The sequence below is a fragment of the Gekko japonicus genome, unplaced genomic scaffold (genome assembly GCF_001447785.1).
Source record: "Gekko japonicus isolate JY-2015 unplaced genomic scaffold, Gekko_japonicus_V1.1 scaffold3578, whole genome shotgun sequence".
In the NCBI taxonomy this organism is placed as follows: domain Eukaryota; kingdom Metazoa; phylum Chordata; class Lepidosauria; order Squamata; family Gekkonidae; genus Gekko; species Gekko japonicus.
Window position 1 is genome coordinate 66,521 of NW_015167645.1, and position 22,340 is coordinate 88,860.

The 22,340-nt window shown below is 44.8% G+C and overlaps 1 protein-coding gene across 1 annotated transcript in view; it reads left to right on the forward strand.

The window, feature by feature from the left end:
- Positions 1–22,062, forward strand: part of JAG2 (jagged 2) — a gene marked incomplete at its 5' end in the record, with an annotated part of 73,981 nt that extends 51,919 nt beyond the window's left edge. Inside the window, 11 exons of the mRNA XM_015414080.1 lie at positions 1,629–1,742; positions 2,667–2,780; positions 3,411–3,527; positions 5,501–5,528; positions 8,228–8,313; positions 10,691–10,804; positions 11,924–12,039; positions 14,027–14,275; positions 17,075–17,206; positions 20,371–20,527; positions 21,549–22,062. Of these exons, the coding sequence (XP_015269566.1) occupies positions 1,629–1,742; positions 2,667–2,780; positions 3,411–3,527; positions 5,501–5,528; positions 8,228–8,313; positions 10,691–10,804; positions 11,924–12,039; positions 14,027–14,275; positions 17,075–17,206; positions 20,371–20,527; positions 21,549–22,015 (1,694 nt within the window). The remainder of the gene's footprint in view (positions 1–1,628; positions 1,743–2,666; positions 2,781–3,410; positions 3,528–5,500; positions 5,529–8,227; positions 8,314–10,690; positions 10,805–11,923; positions 12,040–14,026; positions 14,276–17,074; positions 17,207–20,370; positions 20,528–21,548) is intronic.
- Between the last annotated feature and the right edge of the window lie 278 nt (positions 22,063–22,340).

A 22,340-nucleotide genomic window follows, 5' to 3' on the forward strand; every position in this document is an offset into this window, starting at 1 on the left:
TGCAGCCCAGTTCCAGATGTGTTTTACCTGGAATGACTGTGGTGAGAGCTAACACCATTAGGACTGCAGAACTGATTCTCAAATTATGTTAACTGGTGTCAAAAGATGAAAGAAGACAAAGACAGATGCCAGTAGTACAGTGGAAAAATGAAAGCTCATTGATAGGAACGCTGAAGAAATCCTAGCTAGTAGTGTGTTTTCACTGCAACATTGGCATTTGTCTTTGCCTTTTTTTGTCTTACTGACTGGCTCAGCCCTCTTGTTTTGCTGTCAAACAAAAGACGCAGAGTGTGTGTTTGATCACAAAATACCTGTCAAAACAGGATTGTTGCTCTCTTCTCCAGATCGTTCTCCTAAGGAGAGCTTGAACTTGGGCCGTATGGGTAGGGCGGGATATAAATCCCAAGAAATAAATAAATAAATAAATTCTTAACACTGGTTGGCAGCCATTGAAATTGTATTTAATTCTGCAAATTCAACAATTTACAGTAGCACTATAAACAGTTTACCTACTCAAGGTTCAAATAATAACTTACCATTTAAACTAAAATGCTGTAGAACAGCACTTGGAATTAACTGACAAGATTCCCTGTGGACCATGAACAAAAGGGAGCAGTTCTCCATGGTTGCATACAGGAATCATTTCTTGGAACTGGATCTTTCTTATCCTGGAGATGTCAGGGACTATGCCTGTGATCTTCTGTATGGAAAACATGTGTATGTTGTCAATGAATTTCAATGGGCTTTAAGCACAACCAGTGCTGTTTAGGAGCTGATAGAGACAATTCACTATCTCAGAATCATCCAAGAAGTCTGTGTTCAAGTTTGAATCCACATCAAAAGTGGCACACTCCACTCAGTTTGTGTGGTATTTATAATATGCTACCAGTGATACTTGATGGCATCAGGAGTCACATGTGGCTTTTTGACATGCTCCTTGTGGCTCTTCTAACCACGGTTCCCTGATGTGGCACCTGCCCCATGTTTCAAGGAAGTGGGATTGTGGTTGGCAGGTGGTTCCCAACTTGACTACAGCCACTGTCAGAGGAATGAGCAGGCTGCGAACCTCCCTAAGGTTCAGGCAGTGTGCCAGGGATGAAGGTAAATACTCTTTTGGCTGGTGGAAATTGTGAATGTGGGGTCACGGTGGCTCAAGTGGTTAAGATGCTCAGTTGCAGACCGGAAGGTCGGTAGTTCAGCAGTTCAAGACCCGAGTGCCGCGTGACGGATTGAGCCCCCGTCTCTGGCCCCAGCTCCTGCCAGCCTAGCAGCTCGAAAGCAAGAAATTGCAAGTAGATAAATAGGTACCACTTCGGTGGGAAGGTTAACAGTGTTCCATGCGCCTTGGCGTTTAGTCATGCCGGCCACATGACCATGGAAACGTCTTCGGACAGCACTGGCTGTTCGGCTTGGAAACGGAGATGAGCATCGCAACCCTAGAGTCAGATTCGACTGGCTTTCAAGCAAGGGAAGCCTTTACCTTTACCTTATTGTGAATGTGATTCTCATGAGCCACAGAGATTTACCACTGCATTAAAACGCTCTCTCAAACTTCTCTATCATTTTGAAAAGTTATTGTAAAAATTGTAAAACCCTTTGCCTCAAGTGTTGTGCATTTGAATTTTCAGATGTCAATGACTGCTCGCCAAATCCATGTCATCATGACGGCCGGTGCATTGACTTAGTGAATGACTTTTATTGTGAATGTAAAAATGACTGGAAGGGCAAAACATGCCATTCACGTAAGTGTCTTCTAGGTGTGCTGAGTTTTTTGTTCTGATTTTGTGTGTGTTAATAATTACCAGAAGTTGGAAAGGAAGCTTTTAAACGTCTTGGAAAATGGATTTGTTGAAGGAAGTCGTGCACAAACACGTCCGATAATCGTCTTTTTCTCCAAATGGAGCAAACAACTTAAAAAATTTGGCACAGTGTGTTGAACAAAGCTGGAGAGACTTGCTTGCAGTCATTTTAGAAACTATGCAATAGCAAAATGCAAAGCCACAGGTTTCTCAGTCTGATTTTATAAATTCAGTTTGCAAACTGCATTTTGGGATTATTGAACAAGTTGCTTTCACCAGTATTCCAAGTAAATAGTAAGGGTTTGTTCATTCACATTATCCTACACTGTCTGGAAGAACCTCTTGATTTCTACCAAGTGTTAAAACAGCAAATATAAGCAACCTGTAAATGTTAGGCTTGTACAACAAAGTATTAGGAAGGCCCCTACGCTTCTGTCTATTTCCAAAATGTGTAAAACAGAATTGTTCAGAAGGGCATTCTTGCAGAAGGAGCAAAGCAAATGGATGGTCTCAGCTGATGACTTTTATTAGGCATTAAGTCTTTCCTATAATGATTGTTCTCTTAAGCAGATGTTTGCATCTGTTCTTGGTGTCCCCCCCCCATTCTGCAGTCCCAACCGAGCAGTGTTTATTTTGTCTTACTAGGCATCTTTGCGTTTTAGATTCCAGTGTTTATGATACTATGTTAATCCACTTACTGATTGACTGAACTTTTTAAAAATTATAATTGTAATTTGTCTCAAGACCCATTGAGAAAGGTGGGCCGCGAATGAAAACGATAATAATATATCTAACCTCTGAGCTTAGCCGTGTTCCTGTAAAGCAAGGAAGGTGTCATGTGTATAATCGGTTATTTGTGACTTCTAGGCGAGTACCAGTGCGACGCAAATACTTGTGCGAACGGAGGGACATGTTATGATGATGGTGACACTTTTCGATGCTCGTGTCCTCCAGAATGGAAGGGAAGCACATGCAACATCGGTAGGTGCAGAATCTGCTCAGCGATGTTTTATTTGGAAAGTACATCCGCCTTGTGCAGTATCAGAAAAAGGATAGGTTTCTCTTTTCTTCCATCCCTTTATCTCAGTAGTAACCCAAGAGTAAGCACAGTTTGTCTGGTGGGAAACACCTGATTCATTTGGTTTGCATCCAAAGATCAGTTTATCATAATGACTACATGGAAGCGGGGGAATTAGGATCACATTTAATCTCTACTCCCAGATCAGCTACTCCGGCTGTGTTCTAATTACAAGGATGAGACTAAAGGGGGGAGTTGACTCTCTGGGCACATGCCCAGCCTCCAGCTTCATACTGATGATGATGCAGTCTGAGGGCTGACATGGTGTAGTGGTTAGAATGTCGGACTTGAACCTGGGAAGATCAGGGTCGAACCCCCCACTCAGCCACAGAAGTGACCTGGGGTCCCTCACAGTCTCAGCCTAGCGTACCCCCCCCCCATGAGGATTAAGCGGAGGAGGGAGGAACTACGGGACGTGCAAAGCCACTTTGGGTGCCCGATCACAGAGAAAGCAGAATCCAGATAATAAATCATAGTCTGAAATCCGTGTTAAAATTTCTATAGTTACGACAAGTCTCTCTCTTTTGCCAAAGCTAAGAACAGCAACTGTTCTCCCAACCCTTGCCTGAATGGCGGAACCTGTGTCGGCAGCGGAGATTCCTTTTCTTGCATCTGTAAGGAAGGCTGGGAAGGACGGACGTGCACACAGAGTGAGTTTGCCCTCACCCGCTTATGTCAAAGACTAGTCCTTCAACCCAGTGTAGCTCATATGCAGAATATCCAGATGGTTGCTCATAAGAAGTTGGCTTACCACTGAGGCCAGCTTGCTCACAAACTTGAACGAGACCCAGCTATAGGAATTGTTCAGAATATTTTCCTTTCGAGTTACATTTTGGGATTTTTTACTAGCATACCAATACGATGATTTGCTTAGGTGTGGCAGAACTTTGAGTCTGTCGCTCAAGACGGAACATGCACACAGTGTTACATCTAGTCTAAATCTGAAGATTCTGCTTTGAAATTACCTTTAATAGCATCTTCCTTCATTAGGCTGTGAGTCTTGGGCACTATAAACAGTGATAATTGCAATCATTTCCTTAAATCTGAAGAAACAACGGGGGGAGGGGGAGGGGAAAAGTTTACAATAACTGGAAATTGCTTTTCTGCTGTTCCTTCATGGTTCAGCCGTTTCTCCATAGCTGTCCAAAATGTTTTTCTTACCTAAGTGAGAATTGGAATCATAATGAAATGACAGCCTCCCTCGATTTGCTTTAAACTGGGGTTTAGCTATAGTCAGAAGACCAATAGAAGGCTGGATCTGGTTGAAATCAAGGAAAGGTGCACTTTATTCAAATGTAACTTTGTGGTAATGACAGTACAAACTTGGCATGTTTTTTTTTAATTCTAGTATTCAGATCAGAATGATAAAAATTCATACACATTTGTTACTCTAAGCAACATTCTATGTTGCTTCTACAAGGCGTGGTTACATACAAGAGAAGCAAAAATGGAGAATAATGTGGGCATTTTAAAAAGAATTTTGATGGGGTATATAGAATCATAGACTCATAGAGTTGGAAGGGACCTCCAGCGTTATCTAGTCCAACCCCTTGCAAAATGCAGGAAATTCACAACTGCCTCACCCTCACACTCCCAGGGACCCCTGCTCCAGGCCCAGAAGATGGCAAAAAAGCCCTCCTGGATCCCTGGCGGCACTGGCCGGGAGAAAATTGCTTCCTGGCCCCAAAGTGGCGATCGGCATTTCCCTGGGCATGTTAGAAAGGGCCACAAGAACTAAGCACTGATGCAACCCTTCCTGAAGGGTAGACGAGACCCAGGAATTCGCTGTTTTACCAAACCCACCTTAGAACAGAAATTCCCCTCTACATTGCATGCAACTTTCACTTTGGTTGTCCGATTTTATGGCAGTGTCCAGACTGCATGCCGCTTTCACTTTGTTTGATCTCTCGGTTTTATGGTACCTGTCTGCATAGCTTTATGGCCATTTTATGACCATTCAGGGGTGACTCTGCGCAGTGCCTGGGGTATTTGATTGTGGTTTTGAGCCACATCTTTTTCTGTTCCAGTGTGGGGTTGGTAAAACAGTGGAGTGAATGCTAGATGCAGAATGGGCCCCTGTGGAAAGTAGGGTTGCCAGGTCTGGGTTGGAAAATACCTGGAGACTTTTGGGGTGTATCTGGGAGAGGGTGGGGTTTGGGGAGGGGAGGGGCCTCAGCATGCTCCAATGCCATAGAGTCCGCCTTTCAAAGCATCCGTTTTATCCAGGGGAGGTGATCTCTGTCAGCTGGAGATCAGCTGTAAAAGTGGGAGATCTCCAGGCCGCACCTGGAGGCTGGCAACCCTAGTGGAAAGACAGTAATGCTAGGAAAAGAGGGATTGACTCAGCAAAGGAAGCCACAGCCTTCCATTTGCAAGACCTGAGAAGGGTTAGGATGTTTGGGAGGTCGTTTAATTCATGGGTTACCAGAAACTGGAAGCAGTTTGATGGCACAGAGCACACGGTAGATATCTAAAGTGGAAGTCATGCCCCCTCTTAGGGATATATCTCTGTTTTTATTTCCCCATAATATTGAATGAGCATTGACAGTTGGGTGTATGGTTCTTGTGTGTGTCTAAGTATGTTGTCTCCAAATGCGTTGATATTTTACTATCTTCTGTCTAGATACTAACGACTGCAACTCCCATCCATGGTAAGTACTCGAGGATTATTTCTTCCTTAAAAGTCCGAATACTATGGTTGAATGCAGAACAGAGTTTGAGTTCAGTTGCAGCTTTAAGACCAACAGAGTTTTATTCAAGGTATAAGCTTTCGTGTGCACGAACACTGACTGACGAAACATGCAGGCACGTGAAAGCTTCTACCTTGAATAAAACTTCGTTGGTCTTAAGCACCCCTGGACTCAAACTTCGTTCTGCTGCTTCAGACCAACACGGCTACCCCCCACCTGAATTTGTGGCTGAATGTAAATAGTCTTCTGCAGGGCTTTTTTTGTAGAAAAAGCCCAGCAGGAACTCATTAGCATAATAAGCCACACCCAACAGCAGGAACTCATTAGCATATTAGGCCACACCCCCAGCAGTGCAGTGCATGGCCATCCGCTTGGCTTGCCCGGGCGCCCCGCGGCTGCAGGGAACCCGGGTAAGCCGGCCCTTGGACAGGCCGGGGAAGGCATGGGGAGGCATTTAAATGCCTCCCCGATCCTTCCAGGGGGCCCCCTGGCCGGCCCGCCTCGGAGTTGCCAGGGGGGTTCGCTCTCCAGGCCTTCCCTCTGTAGCCACGCATGGAGAGGTTTTGGCTGTAGTGGGCGTGGCGAACTCTGAAGCCAGCCGGAACTCCGTTCCTGTGCGTTCCTGCCCCAAAACAGCCCTGGTCTTCTGAATCTCCTGTAGATGGTTGCACAAGCAATATCAAATGAACTTTAGGTATTTATTTATTAACTCATTGCTCGACCAATACGTTTGCTCTCAGGTTTCTGCCTAACTATGGTCATTTGAGTTCTTGTTTACTCGTGCAGTAATACTTGGTGGTAAAATCCAGAATCAGGAGAGTATCCTGTACCAATTTAGATTGCAGGTGGGGGGGTACCATTTTTCAGTGCCTATTATGGATAAAAGATTTTCGCACAACCTGTTTCTGATGTTCCAGTACTCACTTTGGTGGGGTGGGAGTGTTAGAGAGGGGGGGGTCATAAAAATGTGATCTGCACTTACTTTCTGGAATGGTCTTTAGGCCGGAGAAACATTCCTTGGAGGGTGTTTGGATCCACCCCGTTGACAGGTGTCATAGCACCCACAGGCACCAAATTGGGGATCACTGATCTGAACCATACCATTAAGAATCTAATCTGGAGAGCCGGGTTTGATTCCCCACTCCTCTTCCACATGAAGCCAGCTGGGTGACCTTGGGCCAGTAATGGTTCTCTCCAAACTCAGCCTCGCCTACCTCACACGATGTCTGTTCTAGTATCTTCACCCTCCTTGGTCTTTGCTTTATATGTTCTTTGCCCAGCCATATGCATTCAGTCAGCTGTTCAGTTCATCTAGAGCCCCTTCCAGCTCTCTGTTCCTTCCATCTTCTGCGCCTCCTTCCTAACCTGTCGTTTCTCTGCTTTTCTCAATTGCCAGCTGCTGCAGCACTCCTTTCTGTGTCCAATCGGAATTTGAAATGTATTTAAAACAATTCTAAAATCTTTTAATGAAATTTATCCCCAGCCCTTAGTTGCTGTAAAGTTTTGCGATTCTGTGTAGTTTATCCGACTTTCAGAATTTCTCTGTAGTCTTCAGAGTGTGATACACTTGTCAGCTTGTCAGCTGAGCGGTCGGGTTAGAACGGATAAAAGGAAGTACTTCTTCACCCAAAGAGTGATTAACACATGGAATTCACTGCCACAGGAAGTGGTGGCGGCTATAAGCATGGACGGCTTCAAAAGGGAATTAGATAAGCATATGGAGCAGAGGTCCATCAGTGGCTATTAGCCACAAGGTATAGATAGGGACTCTCGGTCTGGGGCAAGGGATGCTCTGTCTTCTTGGTGCTTGGGAGGGGGGGTCAACAGTGGGAGGGCTTCTAATGTCCTGGCCCCACTGGTGGACCTCCTGATGGCACCTGGTATTTCTGGCCACTGTGTGACACAGAGTGTTGGACTGGATGGGCCTTTGGCCTGATCCAACATTGGCATCTCTTATGTTCTTATGTAGATGTAAAATTATAATTTAATCCGAGCAGCTAGATTAACCAACCATCCGTTAATCTTATGGCGTATTGATACCTACAGCTGCATCCTGTGCTCTTAGATTAGCTAAAAATCCATTTTATAGTCACGCCTGACTTCTCCTGGCAACTGTCCAATAACTACCTGCCTCTTTTCTCTTCCTCAGAATACATTCTTATCAAACTGTACATTGATATGATGCTTCTGCATATTTTTTACACTTAATTACTTTATTTATACCCCAATCGGTGGACCCAGGGCAGTTTACATCATTCTCCTCTCTCCATTTTATCCTCACAACAGTCCTGTGAGGTAGGTTAAACTGAGAGCATATGACTGGCCCAAGGTCACCCAGCAAGCAGGGATTGTGGGAGCAGAGATCTTTGTGCCGCAGTAGACTGTTAATTGAATACTTAACTGGCATAGTTAAGGCGATGCAGATGGTTTATTGAAATTGACATGCTTTGTGAATTCATAGTACAGTCCCTATGCACAGTTAATCCGGTGGAGTTAAACTGCTATCTCTTGAATTCTGGCTAGGTTGAGTGGTGAAACAGTATCTGTGAATACCAATAAAATGTCAATTTACACAGGTTATGTAGAATAACTACAGTTTCTTATCTCTCAGTTTGTGACACAGCCTTGACAGACAGTAATAGGTTTATTATTTTTTACAGTTACAATGGAGGCATCTGTGTCGATGGAGTCAATTGGTTTCGCTGTGAATGCGCACCTGGGTTTGCTGGTCCAGACTGTAGAATTAGTAAGTACTTGTGTAGGCAAAGAATTGAGAGGGTCACACAACTGACCCAAAACCCTTTGCCACATCTGCCCTTTGACTTTCTGTGCATTAAGCTTAGCCAGAAGCTAACTGAATTATTCATCATGCTGATCTTTGCTGTTCTTTACAAGGCAGTCTCCTGTCTGAGGACAGAGTTGTTGTCGGAGGGGTGTTTTCCCATTTCAGCAAATGCAACTAAAACGATGTACTTTGACTTGTGAACTCAGGTCTTCAAGCACACCTGAGCCTTTCGTTAATCTCTTAGCCCCAAGGGAGCCACAGAAGGCTCTAATGTCCTGGCCCCACTGGTGGACTTTTTTCCCATTTCAACAAATGCAACTAAAACAATGTACTTTGACTTGTGAACTTAATTCTTCAAGCACACCTGAGCCTTTTGTTAATCTCTTAGCCCCAAGGGAGCCACAGAAGGCTAAAAGGTTCTTGGGTGCTATAGCCATGTTTTTGCGTACTCCTCTGATTTGAATACTGCGCATAACGTGGGTTTGCATCTGTTGACAAGAGGGTTGCCAACTCTGAGTTGGGAATTTCCTGGAGATTTTGGGTGGTGCTTGGGAAGTGAGCTGAGAGAGGTCTATGATGTCATAGAGCCCACCCTCCAAAACAGACATTTTGTCCAGGAGAACCGATCTTTGGTGGACAATTGGGAGTTCCAGGAGATCTTCTGGCCCCACCGGGACATTGACAGCCATATCCTGCTTCCAGGCACATGGGCTTCTAGAACATTTGCCTTTTTGTAAATGCTCCAATGCCACGGGGGGGGGGGAGCGGAGGAGGGAGATGGCGTGGAAGCTGGGGCCTGGTGCTAATTGCGAAACCAAGAGGAGGTCTGAGGCACGGGGGGCGTATTGGTGACAATTAGGGCTGCCGGTTCCGGGTTGGGAAATACCTGGAGATTTTGGGGATGGAGCCTGAGAAGGGTGGAGTTTGTGAAGGGGGATCTACATCATTAGGGTTCAGTGCCCGTAGAGTCCACCTAAAGCCGCCATTTTCTCCGGATGAACTGATCTCTGTCACCCGGACATCAGTTGCAATAGTGGGAGAGCTCCAGCCACACACACCACCTGCAGGTTAAAAAAAACCCCAACCCTAGTGACAATTGTAGCACTACGTTAGGGCCTGGATCCTATTCATAAGCTCCATGCACACTAGATAGCCTCTACCATGGAGTGTTCTTCCTCTTCCACTGAAACTTCCATTTGTGGGCGTACCATTGACAGGAAGAGGGAAGCGAACAGAGCATCGTTAAAATTCTTGGTAAACTGGCACCCACTGACATTTCCCCAAGTACATGCGTGACTTAAAAAAGAAGTGCAAGGACATCCAGTCCAACACTCTGTCACACAGTGGCCAAAGATACCAGTTGCCATCAGGAGGTCCAGCAGTGGGGCCAGGAGAGCTTCTAGTGTCCTGGGCCCACTGCTGGACCTCCTGATGGCACCTGGCATTTTTGGCCCCTGTGTGACATAGTGTTGGACTAGATGGGCCATTGGCCTGATCCAACATTGGCTTCTCTTATGTTCTTATGATTCTGTAAGTGAGGGTATTTCTCAGAATTTGTTCACTTGATCTGTAGCTCGCCTTTCTTGCTGGGATTCAAGGTGGATTACAAAAGAATAGGCAGGCAGCATAAGGTACCCAGTAGACAGCACAACAGGACTAGGATTACAGAACGGGAAACAGTGCAAACAAAAAACTGTCAAAAGCATGACATGCTGTAATAAAGGAAGCAGATTACAAAGGTAGAAGACAATGCAATAAAAGCAGATCGGCATTGCAAGAGACTGCCATCATGTTGCCTTATAAAAGAATCCTCCTGAGCTATTCCACTCCATTTCTCAAAATCTCAGGTGCCATCTCCCCTCTGTACAAACAGGCCACAGATTCTGACATTAATTATACAGATGTATTAACAAACAGGAAAGTTTTTCAGTTTTTTGTCAATATTTTCTCCTCCTGGGAGTTTCACGGCATCTATTAGCTGTGTTAGAGTAGCTATTTTATTGTATGTTTAGGGGTATAGAATTATTTGATGTTTGGGTTTTTAAAAGAATGCTGTAACCGGCTCTGAGCCCTGTGGACAGGGGAGGGAGGGCTATAAGTCAAATAAATAAATAAATAAAGCCATAGCAGCTGGGGGTAACTAATTTGTCGCAAAAGCTTGATCAGCATATGACTCAGCCGGCTGTCCCATGGACAGAATTCATTTTATGCTCTTATATCCTCAGCCTTGGTTTACCCTCTGTAAAATAAAACTGAGCTCTCACCCAGCTGGTGCATCCAAAACCTACAGTGGTTTGCACATCGAGCATTTGGGCAATTCTTTTTTTCCATTTCCCAGATATTGACGAATGCCAGTCGTCCCCTTGTGCATACGGCGCAACTTGTATTGATGAAATAAATGGCTATAGGTGCACCTGCCCCCCTGGAAGAGCTGGAACCAGATGCCAAGAAGGTATCTTGAAACTTTAAACTGAGAGGACAATATCAGATTCTTCGGTCTTTTACCTGCTGTTTTTATCTGCTTTTCTTTTTAATTGTAATAACTTGGGCTATAGTATTATCTATTACATTTCTAGCCTGCCTTTTTTTTTGGCTAAAAAAAGAAATACAAAATGCAGAAAGGATCAGTCTGTGTCTCCCCACTTCCCCAGCATAGTTGCTGGCTGATTGTGGGAAGACTGGGTGGTGGCTAGTCACAAAACCAAAATAGGACCCACGGTAAGTAGGAAATACCAAAAATCAGCAAATACCGTGCTACAGACGATTATAAAATATCGCAAATAATGTTTATATATTTTTACAATTTATTCACCATATATTATTTATCATATAAGCCTTAATACATAGATGTTTTGATATATGATTCTAAGTATCATCTCTTAATATATCACAAGAGATATTGCACAACCGCTTTATTAATATCAGTCCTCCTTAATTATACAAAAGTTTTAAGAGGGAGGACTCCTTTAAGTCTATTTTGAGTAAGTGCCCAGTCTTCCTCCAACAGAGGTCCAGATATCCTCCTGTTTCAGTGTCTTCCTCAGGGAGTTCAACAGATATTTCCAAGCACAAGGTTGCCAAATACTAACATAAAAGGTAGCAAAAACAGAATAGGTTACAATACTATAGCAGTCTCATAGTGGACAGAGTCTTAAGAAAGTGAAAAGTTCTTACCCAAAATATTTATCCAATTTTTTCAATGAGCGCTGCAAAAAGTCTGTTAGTGAGCTCAAAGCTTCCTCCAAAGTGAAAAGCACGTTCAGTCTCTCCTTAACCTTGCATAGTTATATAGAGCACAATAGGTATGGCTAATTAAAAGGACATAGTCCTCCATTAAAAGCCATTCATCAGTATTACAAATAAGTTTTTTGAATTTTTAAATTTGTTTCCTGGAGGCAGCCTTGGGAAAAAGCCAGCACAGCTAGCAAAGATTTGTTTCAAATGGATCAAGATTTTTTTTTTAAGTGCAGTGTCTTGCATTAATTAGGGTTCAAGAGAACTCATCTGAACTTGCTTCTATACTTAAACTGAAATTATTTCTAATTTCTCCCCCCCCCACCACCACCACCAGTGATAGGTTTTGGAAAATCTTGCTGGCTTAAAGGAACATCCTTTCCCCATGGCAGTAGATGGGATCAAGAATGCAACAGCTGCCACTGTTTGGATGGCCACATTGACTGCACCAAGGTAATATCAGACTTGAATGCTTTGTGTTGTCTTGTTTCCCCTCCATTTTAAAACCTCAACTGCCTCCTCTGCCAGCTGTCTTAATTATTTAATTTCGTAGCATCTCTGCATGTAGTTACTTTGAGCTAACTACCCACCCCACCCATTTCCATTCAACATGCACTCAAACACTTAGAATATTATAGCATAAAATAAAAATAGGAATAATGCCACCCCTTCTTGAGTAGGTTAGCCTACCCAGCAATTTCCGGTTTGCAGAACAGAATTTGAGCCAAAGCCTAGAACTGCCCCATTGTTCGTCTAATGTAAAAAGCTATATGTGATGCAATGAAGTCTGTCTCATTTGCTTTCATCGTGTATAAATTCACATTATACATGAAGGGAGACCTTTTTTTAGGTAGTTGCTAACTATTCATATTGCTGGGAAATGCTCTCATTTCTGTAATACTCAAGCGACTTGCCACAAACTTCAGTAGAGTTCATGAAATATGTATATATTTACCAGGGTATTTCTGAATATTCCCGAATACCAGTATCAATATTTTATTGATATTTGGGTAAATATTCGGGAAACCCGAATTTATTTGGCTCCATAGGGTATAATGGAAAATTTCACTCACCAAGTCATGCTGCTGCCACGTCGCAACTCGGCGAGTTCAGAAGGCATTTAAAGAGACTGCTGTCTTTTTAAGTGCCTTCCTGTCATGCCTGCATAAAAACTGAATGATATCGACTTTAATTTGGGCCTGGCTATTTTGGTAGCCAAATCATATTGTCCAATCTGTATTCAGCTGAATAAATACCCATTTTTGGTATTTATTTGACTCAGTATATACCGAGTGCACACCCCTAATATTTACACATACATTTCTGTAATGTTTTTCTTCTGAAGTTTCAAAGCTTAAGCATATGGTGAGAGCTCCATATTCCAAGGACTGGCACGGTAACCCACAGCACAGGATAAGTGCAATTAGCTGAAGCACACCTGAGTGAACTGTCTTAAACCGCAATCTCTAAACATCTCTACTTTGCAATGCTTCAAGTGGGGAGGGGTGAGCCCATGGCTCAGTGGTACAGCAGCTCCTTTGCGTACAGAAGGTCCCACTTCCAATTCCCAGCATTTCCAGTTAAAAGCATCAGGTAAGAGGTGATGTGAAAGACCTCTTGTCTGAGACTGTGGAGAGCCACTGCCTGTCACAGTAAACAATACTGAACTTGAACAACCTAGTAATCTGACTCAGTAAAAGGCATTTTCATGTGTTCATGTAGTGGGCATGCATTTATTTAAGGTGCTTTTAGCTTGCTTTTCTCTGTTCCATGTGGACTCAAAGCAGCTTACGATTTTTTAAAAAAGGCATCCAATTTAAAAAATATTACTTATTGCCAAAAGACTCATTCACGGGGGGCCAGTGGGATTTCAGAATCCCCGATTCTGTGTCAAGGTTTTGGTGGGAAAGCTTCTGGGCTATTTCTCCATGTCTTGCGGAGGAAGCAAGGGAATAAAGCAATGAGTCTTGTCTCCAGACTAGTTATCACTGACTTGGAAGTTCCCAGGTTACACCCTGAATGGTCAGCAGGTGCCCTGTGTTTTGGGTAGAAGGAGTCAAGCTGTACCCCCTTAAAGAGGCAGGCCGTCAAGTGCACAATCTCGTTCAGTTTTGTAAGGACTTCTGTTTGACTTTGTGCCTTGATCTACTTGAAATATTCTGGAGAGTCCCTAACAATCTTTTTCACAGCCAAAAGGTGACATAGTGCCAACAGCTATTTGAGAATAAGCAAAAACAAATACTTGCAGTTACCCTCAAGGTCCTGGAGCAGAGCATTCCTAAAGAGATCCTTCTGTTGAGAGAGTATGTTGTTTCTGCAGCTGATTTGCAGGAGTGTTCTTGTTGGAACTAAAATGACAGGCACAGTGGATGATTTATTCATGTGTTATAGATTTGGGTATCTCTGCGGACTGAAACCAGTAGATCCGTTTAAATTCTAGGTGTGGTGTGGGCGAAAGTCCTGCTTGTTTCCCGGTCACCCAGACCATGCAGCCTACCGGTGTCCCAAAGGTCAAGAATGCCAAGAAAAAATGTACGTCAAATGTTTCCAGCCGCCTTGTGCCAACTGGGGAGAGTGCGGTGAATCGGAACCCCTGCCTGCCAACGTCAAGTGTCATCCCAGTTCGGGCTACTTGGACAACAGCTGTGCCAGGATCACTCTGATTTTTAACAGAGACAAAGTACCCCAGGTGAGAATTTTAAGTGGCATTCATGTTTTGACAGCGTCACAACAGTCCGCTTTGCAACACGGCACCGTAGAACGTGCTGTCTCCCCAATGCAGCTTTCAATTGTTCTCCATGTTATCCTCACAGTAACCCTGTGACGTGGGGCGATTCTGCATCTGGCATTTCGCTCCACGTTTTCTCAACACTGAGGAAAAGGTGCAGCTCAAAGCCACATTCAAATTCCCCGGGGCAATGCCGTACTGACTGCGAAGTCACCCCTGAACGGCCATAAATCTATGCAGAAGGTACCATAAAACCCGATGATCAAAGAAAGTGAAAGAGGCATGCGGTGTAGAGGGTACCATAAAATCCAATGATCAAAGAAAGTGAAAGCAGCATGCAATGCAGAGGGGAGTTTGGTAAAACAACAGAGAGAAAAGCCAATGCAGAATCGCCTGTAGATTCAGGTGGTAGCCATGTCGGTCTGAAGCAACAGAACAAAGTTTGAGTCCAGTGGCACCTTTAAGAACAACAAAGTGTAATTCTGGGTATAAGCTTTCATGCGCATGTATCTGATGAAGTATGCATGCACACAAAAGCTTATACCCAGAATTAAACTTCCTGTGGAGTAGATTAGGCTGAGAGCGTGTCAACTGGCCTAAAGTCACCCAGCAGTTTCCCACGGAAGAGTGGGGATTTGAACCTGGGTCACCCAGAGCCTAGTCCGACACTTGTCCATCCAGCCATTAGTGGGGAGAGAGTGCTGCTCCTCCAGGCTTTAAACACCGAAACTCTTTTAGATACTGACTTCCTAACCAGGAAACAAACCCATCTGTTCCTTCATACAGTGAAACATTACAGATAATCTCTTTGGGAAGAATGCTCTTATTTGGGAAGGGATGGTGTTTTCATGCAGTGTCCCTATCTCCTCCCGGTGCTCTCCTGAGAACTGGAAATCCTTAGTCCTGGAAGGTTTTGTCTGCCTCCTTTTATTTATTTGTTTATTAAAACACTTACCTACTTTTATTTATTTGTTTATTAAAACACTTACCTGCTTCGTGGTTCAAAGTGGCTTACAATAATAAATGTTATTGAAATAAATATTATTGAAAACAAATCAACCTCAAACATAATACCCCTGTATGAATCTATGGTGCAACTTCCTGTGGAATACTGTGTACAGTTCTGGTCACTGCACCTCAAAAAAGATATTATAGCATTGGAAAAGGTGCAGGAAAAGGCAACTAAAATTATTAAGGTGATGGAATACCTTACTATGAAGAAAGCGTAAAAAGGTTAGGGCTCTTCAGCTTGGAGAAACGATGGCCGAGGGGTGACATGATAGAGGTTTACAAAATTATGCATGGGATAGAGAAGGTAGAGAAAGAAGTACTCTGCTCACTTTCTCACAATACAAGAACTTGTGGGCACTCCTTGAAATTAGTAAGCAGTAAACTTAGAACAGATAAAAGGAAGTACTTCTTCACACAAAGAGTCATTGACACATGGAATTCAGTGCCACAGGAAGTGGTGGCAGCTATAAGCATAGACATCTTCAAGAGGGGATTGGAGAAACATCTGGAGCAGAGGTCCATCAGTGGCTATTAGCCACAAGGTCTAGATGGAGCACTTAGCCTGGGGCAAGTGATGCTCTGTATTCTTGGTGCTTGGGGGGCCACAGTGGGATGGCTTCTTATGTATTCTTGGTGCTTGGGGGGGCCACAATGGGATGGCTTCTTAAATTCTGGCCCTACTGGTAAACCTCCTGATGGCACCTGGGTTTTGGCTACTGTGTGAGACAGTGTGTTGGACTGGTTCAGGCCATTGGTCTCTTTATGTTTTTATGTTCTCTTTGATGTTCTCCTGCCACACAAGGAGTGACGTTCAGGCCATTGGTCTCTATGTTTTTATGTTCTCCTGCCACACAAGGAGTGACGTTCCTTTGAGATACAAATGGAAACCAGTGTGATAGTGCCAGATATTAAGCAACATACCTAATATTTGCAGTCTCTCTAATCTGCACCGGGCACACTCCTGATTGCCACCACCCTCAGAGGTATAACTGGATGGGCACTCGGGACAGGGGCTTTTCTGCAGTGGCACCATACCAGCAGCACCTCTGAATCTCTCTCTCCCCGTAGCTGCTGGCATGGAGCCTGGTTGTAGGCACCAAATGAAAATTTTGCCCTTACGCTGTTCCTCTGGGGCTGGTGACCCCAGGAGCAAACATTCAGGGGGCTCAAGAAACTGCAACGGGAAAGGAAGCAGGACTGTTCCAATCCTCGGAGTTTGTGGGTGGTTGGAGACACCCCGTTGCTTTTTGCCGGCCAGTTGTGTTACAATCAATGTTCCCTCTAAACTGAGTTAGTGTGAGCTAGCTCACACTTTTTTAGCCTCCGGCTCACACATTTTTTGTCTTAGCTCAGAAAGGATGGCTCCAAAGCAAACTGATTTATGCAACAGCCAAATCATTCGCTCACAACTTTAATGCCAGTAGCTCACAAAGTTGAATTTTTGCTCACAAGACTCCACAGCTTAGAGGGAACATTGGTTACAATAAAGTGGTTTTTAGCAGCTATTTTTAATTGTGTCAGCTACCTTCAGAGGCTTCAGCTGAAGAGACTGCATGGGATGCCTCTCTTTTGATAAATGCCCTGGTTTTATTATTGGACCACTAGAAAGGAGACTAGCCTCTTGGCCTCGCTCTGTGAACTCCAGTAGGTCCCCCTTGGGTGGGTTGGGTTCTGAAACGAAGCCATACTTTTTAACCTTTATTCCCTGTTTCACAAGGGGAGGGGGTTTGTGTTCTCTCCCTCTCACAGGGCACAACCGTGGAAAACATTTGCTCTGAAATCCGATACTTACCCGTCACTCGATCTGTTTCAAGTGACCGAATGCTGCTGCTCTTGTGTGATCCATCCTACTCTATAGAGAACGCAGTAGAAGTTGCTATTGTAAGTATCGGGCGTCCTTCTGTGTAAGTAGGGAAATGTTTTCCCATTGCGGTCTGCACTCTTGATCATGGAGATCTCTTGAGTCATTTTGCTTCTAACATAGGAGTGTTAGAACTTCTAGCATAAGACTGTCAGGGAGGGTGGTTGAAAATATTGCAGGGAGCGGCACCTTTCCCGAATCCGGATTTGTGCCACTCTGACCCAGAAATGGGCATAAGGGTGATCAGAGATGTCTGAGGCACAAAGAAAAAATACGATTGTTACCTTCTGTGGATGCAAGAAAGGAGTAAGTAAATGATGGAAGCAGAGGTCATTTTGGGGGGGAACGCGGGGGAACACAGTTCCCCCAGGTGAGGTGCAGGGGGCGGGGCACATGACGAAACCCCGCCCCGCTTCCGGCCCTCATTCAGCCAGGAGGAGGCAGGAGAAGAGGGAGGGTAAGTTGCTTCCTCCCTGCCTCTCCCCACCCCTGCCTGCCTGGGGCCAGGGAGGGCCTTTCTGGGGCTTCCTTGCACTCCCACCGGCCTTGCAGGTCCACCGCCGGGCCACTGATGTCAGGGGGTGTGAGTGTCAGATGTCTGAGGCACAAAGAAAAAAACACGATTGTTACCTTCCGTGGGTGCAAGAAAGGAGTAAGTCCTGGATGGAAGGTTTCAAAAAGTACAGATGTCAAGGGGAGGGAAGCGTTGGGTAGAAGCAGAGGGAAGAACTGTATTGAAATCTGTAGGCAGTCGCTCGGATAAGACACAAGAGCACCAATGTGTAGGAGAGTAATTCTTCCTTTTTGGTGCTAAATTTAGAACATGAGGTGGGAGGTAATTGTCTTACCATTAGAAAGCAGTCCCAGTGGTACGGTAACAACCTGTCTGGGGTCACTATGTCCATGTGCTGGCAAACCGGTTTTGGAATTACAAATGCGGCACGTCTCAGCGTTGTGGGTATGGTTTGACTGAGGAGCGTTGTGGGTATGGTTTGACTGGGGATGTGATACATTGGTCTGAGGATTCATCGTAGAAGATGGAGAAGATCACTTCAGCGTGGAAGGATAACCAAACATGCTCAAGTGTGGGGATTTGAACCTGAGTCTCCCAGATCCTAGTGTGACACTTAACCACTACACCACACTGGCTCTCTAAGGAAGTCTTTGCTTATTAATCTTACGGGGCAAAGGCCCTGCAAAGTCCCGTCACTCGGCATAGGAGCACCGCAAGGTTTTGTGTGAAGCAGAGCTGATTTTCCGTTCAAACCACTCAAGAGAGCACCAGTTCGGTGTAGTGGTTAGGAACGTGAACTCTTATTTGGGAGAACCGGGTTTGATTCCCTGTTCCTCCACGTGCAGCTGCTGGTGTGACCTTGGGTCAGTCACAAGTTATTTCAGAGCTGTTCTCTCACAAGCAGTTCTCGAAAGAGCTCTCTCAGCCCCACCTACCTCACAGGTTGTCTGTTGTGGCGAGGGGAAGGGAAAGGAGACTGTAAGCTGCTCTGAGTGAAGGGCGGGGATATAAATCCAGTCTCTTCTCTCCTCTTCTTCTTAATGCGGCACAGGGAGGAGGGTGCCGGTGCCCCAACTGGACTCAGTTTACTCCCAGCCATCCGCAGCATAGGTAGTGACTGGGATCTCTTCCTGGGCCTGTGTTGCTGCCAGCCAGACCCAAGCCAAACAGTCCGGGACTCAGCCGACAGTGGCACAGGGCCAGGAGGGGATGGGCATAACTCCCTGGGAGCAGCAAAACATCCTTAGCTGGCCCTAATGAGCATCCTTAGTAAAATCACAACTTACGGAAGCCAAATGCCTTGAGGATACTTCTGGGCCGCCAAGGTAAAATGAGCTCAGCCTGGAGGCTGGAGAGGGAATTTCTAGAAGGCCTGCTAATATCTGAAGGCCGCTACAAAGCAAGAAGACAGCTTAGCCAGGCCTGTAGCTACAGTGGGGCATTTTGGGGCCCTGCCCCCTTAATCAAAAGCCATGCCCCCCACAAATAGCTATGCAAAAAACCTTCTTTTCGCGTTGACACCCCTGCTGTTGGCAGGGGCCAGAGTGAGAGTGCTGCAGCTTGCCCTCAGGCGTCCCTCTACCATCCTCTGTGGAATGGGGGGGGACATTATGAGACCTGGGAAAAGACAGCTCAGAAAGCATTTAAATCCCTCTTGAGTCCCCTTCCACAGGGCAAGAAAGCTTAGAAGGGTAAATTAATTAATTCGCATGTTTCCCAAAGGCTCATGGGAATGCTTTTGGAAGAGTCACCATGACCTAGGTGGTATACTGCAGGACTGTGCTAGCAGAAAGGGGGATTGTTGGAGATTCTTTGGAGGTGCCACTCTTGAGTGCTCTTCTGAGCTTTCTTGCTCTGTGGAAGGGAACTCAAAAGGTATTTTAAATGTCTTCTGGAAGCAATTCAGTGCCCTCTGAGCTGGTTTTTTCCCCTAGGAACTAACACACTTGCTGCCCTGTCCTTTGAAAAGAAGGGCTAGAAACAGGCTTGGAAACACACACACACCCCTTTTAAGACAGGCATTCAGATTAATTAACTGTAATTTAACTGCCCCTTAAAATTGTAAATACCCCCTGAACAAAAAAAAACAACAACCCTGGCTACGGGCCTAGCTAGGAGAAAAAAAAATCTTAATTCTAAAAGGCATAGTGTTGGCAGGGGTGGACTGGCCACTGGGGAAAGTCCCAGGGGGTTGATGGCCTGGGGGGGGGCACGCACTCCTGCCAAAGCCAGCCCTGCCCCAATTGAGGGTCGGCCTTTGCCCCATGTGATGTGTGTGTAGGAGTTACTGTGAGCTGGCAGCCCATCTCCCATGGGGAGGGCAGGACCCCCTGCTTTTTCCGCCCATCCCCCCTCCACCAGAGGGGGTGGGGGCTCTCATCCAGGGCCATTTTTACTTCTCCGTTTGCTAGACTCTCTTTGCTTGTTTACAAGAGCACCATTTATGCTTAGTATCTGGCTACCGTAGAGTTGCAGGTTTACTGAGCAGACCAGATGCTGGCGTCTATCCACACTGGCTTTGAACAAGCCCCACCTGCTTTGGCAGCATACTGGGTTTTTTGAGTTCTCAGATACAAGCCTGGTCACTAAAATAAGGCCAAAACTGGCTAATACAAAAAAACCCAACAACAACAGCGCCCTCATAAACCTCTGTTTCCTGTCTGATTTCAGTCTTTCATCTCGCATCAAGATGAGACCGATAACAGCCTTATTCAGAATGCTGCCAATGCTATAGTAAACGCAATCACCAAGCGGCAAAACAGTACGGTGATGCTGGCGGTAACAGAAGTCAAAATAGAAACCATAGTAGTTGGGAGTTCTTCATCAGGTAAGCGTAAAAGGGTTTTTAAAGAGCATGCCTTGCATGAAAGGAGCAGCGACCGTATAAAGTTTCAGTCCCCGTCCCCGGGTAGCCTTGGTACATCTCATTCCGCCATTGTTCTTGCTCTCGCTGTGCGAGGCCCGCTGTGGTATCTGAATACAACCAGCCTTTTCAAGAGTGGGCTGTGCACCTAGATCTTCGGTTAGCATCAGTGGCCACACTGGTGAATAGAGATCTTAGCTCATTTGGGGACACTTTGTGCCCGTCAAGGTTGGGGTTTTTTCCCCTCTCTCTCTCACTTTTTGATAAACTAGTTCAGGCACTTAATTGGGAAGCAATATCCCTTTACTGCTTTGAATCAAAAAACTCAGGCAATTGGGAAAGCAGCATGCCACTTGGTGTAACACCCTATGACACCAAGGCCAAACTTTGCGGAACATGTTAAACCCTTTTGTACTTTTTTGGTAGAATTCACAGAAGAGTGGCTCTAGAAGCTTTTCCTCTTATGTCCTCAAAATACAGCTGCCTGCTTACTTTCTGCTTTTAAAAATAAACCTGGGGGGGAAATAACCCCCCAAAAATCTATGCATTTTTGCTATTGGGTCGTTTGTTTTTTACCCCATGGGTTACTAAAATACCTCATTGGCATATATTCTACACGATGAGTTTTTTAAGACAGTGGTGATTGAGAGAACCATTTTTAAGTTCTTTGGAGAGATGTAGCCCTTAATAACAACCATGAAAGGGGGGAGAGGGGGGGTTGTGGGACATTTTTACCCTTATATTAAATTTGGGCTATATTTCCATCCCAAACCAATTTCCCCATGCATCTGTGTAAGCTGTTACAGAGGTGTGTTGAAGGTAAAAGCTACTTCAGCTGAATTGCTGCTCTCTCCTGATACCCCATTGTAGTACTTCTTCATAATGCTTTTCTGGACCCGTTTCTTGCATGTTCCCTCTGTGTTTTTGCCTTTAACTGTCAGTTGCTGACTAAGCTGTGTGTTTTGGTTTTGTGTTCTTTTCCTAGATTACCTGGTTCCGATCCTCTGTGCAGTTTTTAGTATTGTGTGGCTCACCTGTATAATAATCTGTGTGTGGTGGACACGGAAGAGAAGAAAAGAGCGAGAGAGAAATCGCCCATCTGGAGAAGAGGCTGCCAATAACCAGTGGGCACCTCTCAATCCCATATGGAACCCTATAGACAGACCATATGGTCCCAAAGACATTCACTATGAACGCAAAAATTTTATATCTCAAAAGAGAACTTATGATGGGGCGGAAGAGTACACGGAGTGTGAGGAGGAGGAGGAGGAAGAGGAGGAGGTCATGGAAATGGACAAATTCCTCTCTCACAAACTCTCTAAGCCTTTGCCAGCAAAGGCTGTTGACTCATCTGAGAATAGCCCTATTAAGAAATCTCTTCAGACAACCAAAATGGACAATAGATCTGTAAAGAATGTGAACATGACAAACCTTGAAGGCGTAAGAGACTAAATCTGTGTCTGGACCATAAGCCACGCCGGTCTAGGTTGGGGGGGGCACGCGGGAGGGGGGGACTGACATCTCCACTTTTGAGTCAAGAACTTTAAATGTCTGGGAGTCAAATGTTAATAGTTACTTTATTTTCAGTAAAAAAAAGGATGAAAATAATAAAATAAAAAAAATTATTTTGTTTCTTTTAGCCTTGTATAAATTATTCGATGACTGTCAGATGATAGAGTAATCTTTGATAGTTGCTATTTTTGTAAATTCTACTTAGAATACGCTTGCTGTATGGCAGAATGGGGGAAGTTTATATTTTCGATAATTTCGTAAAAGT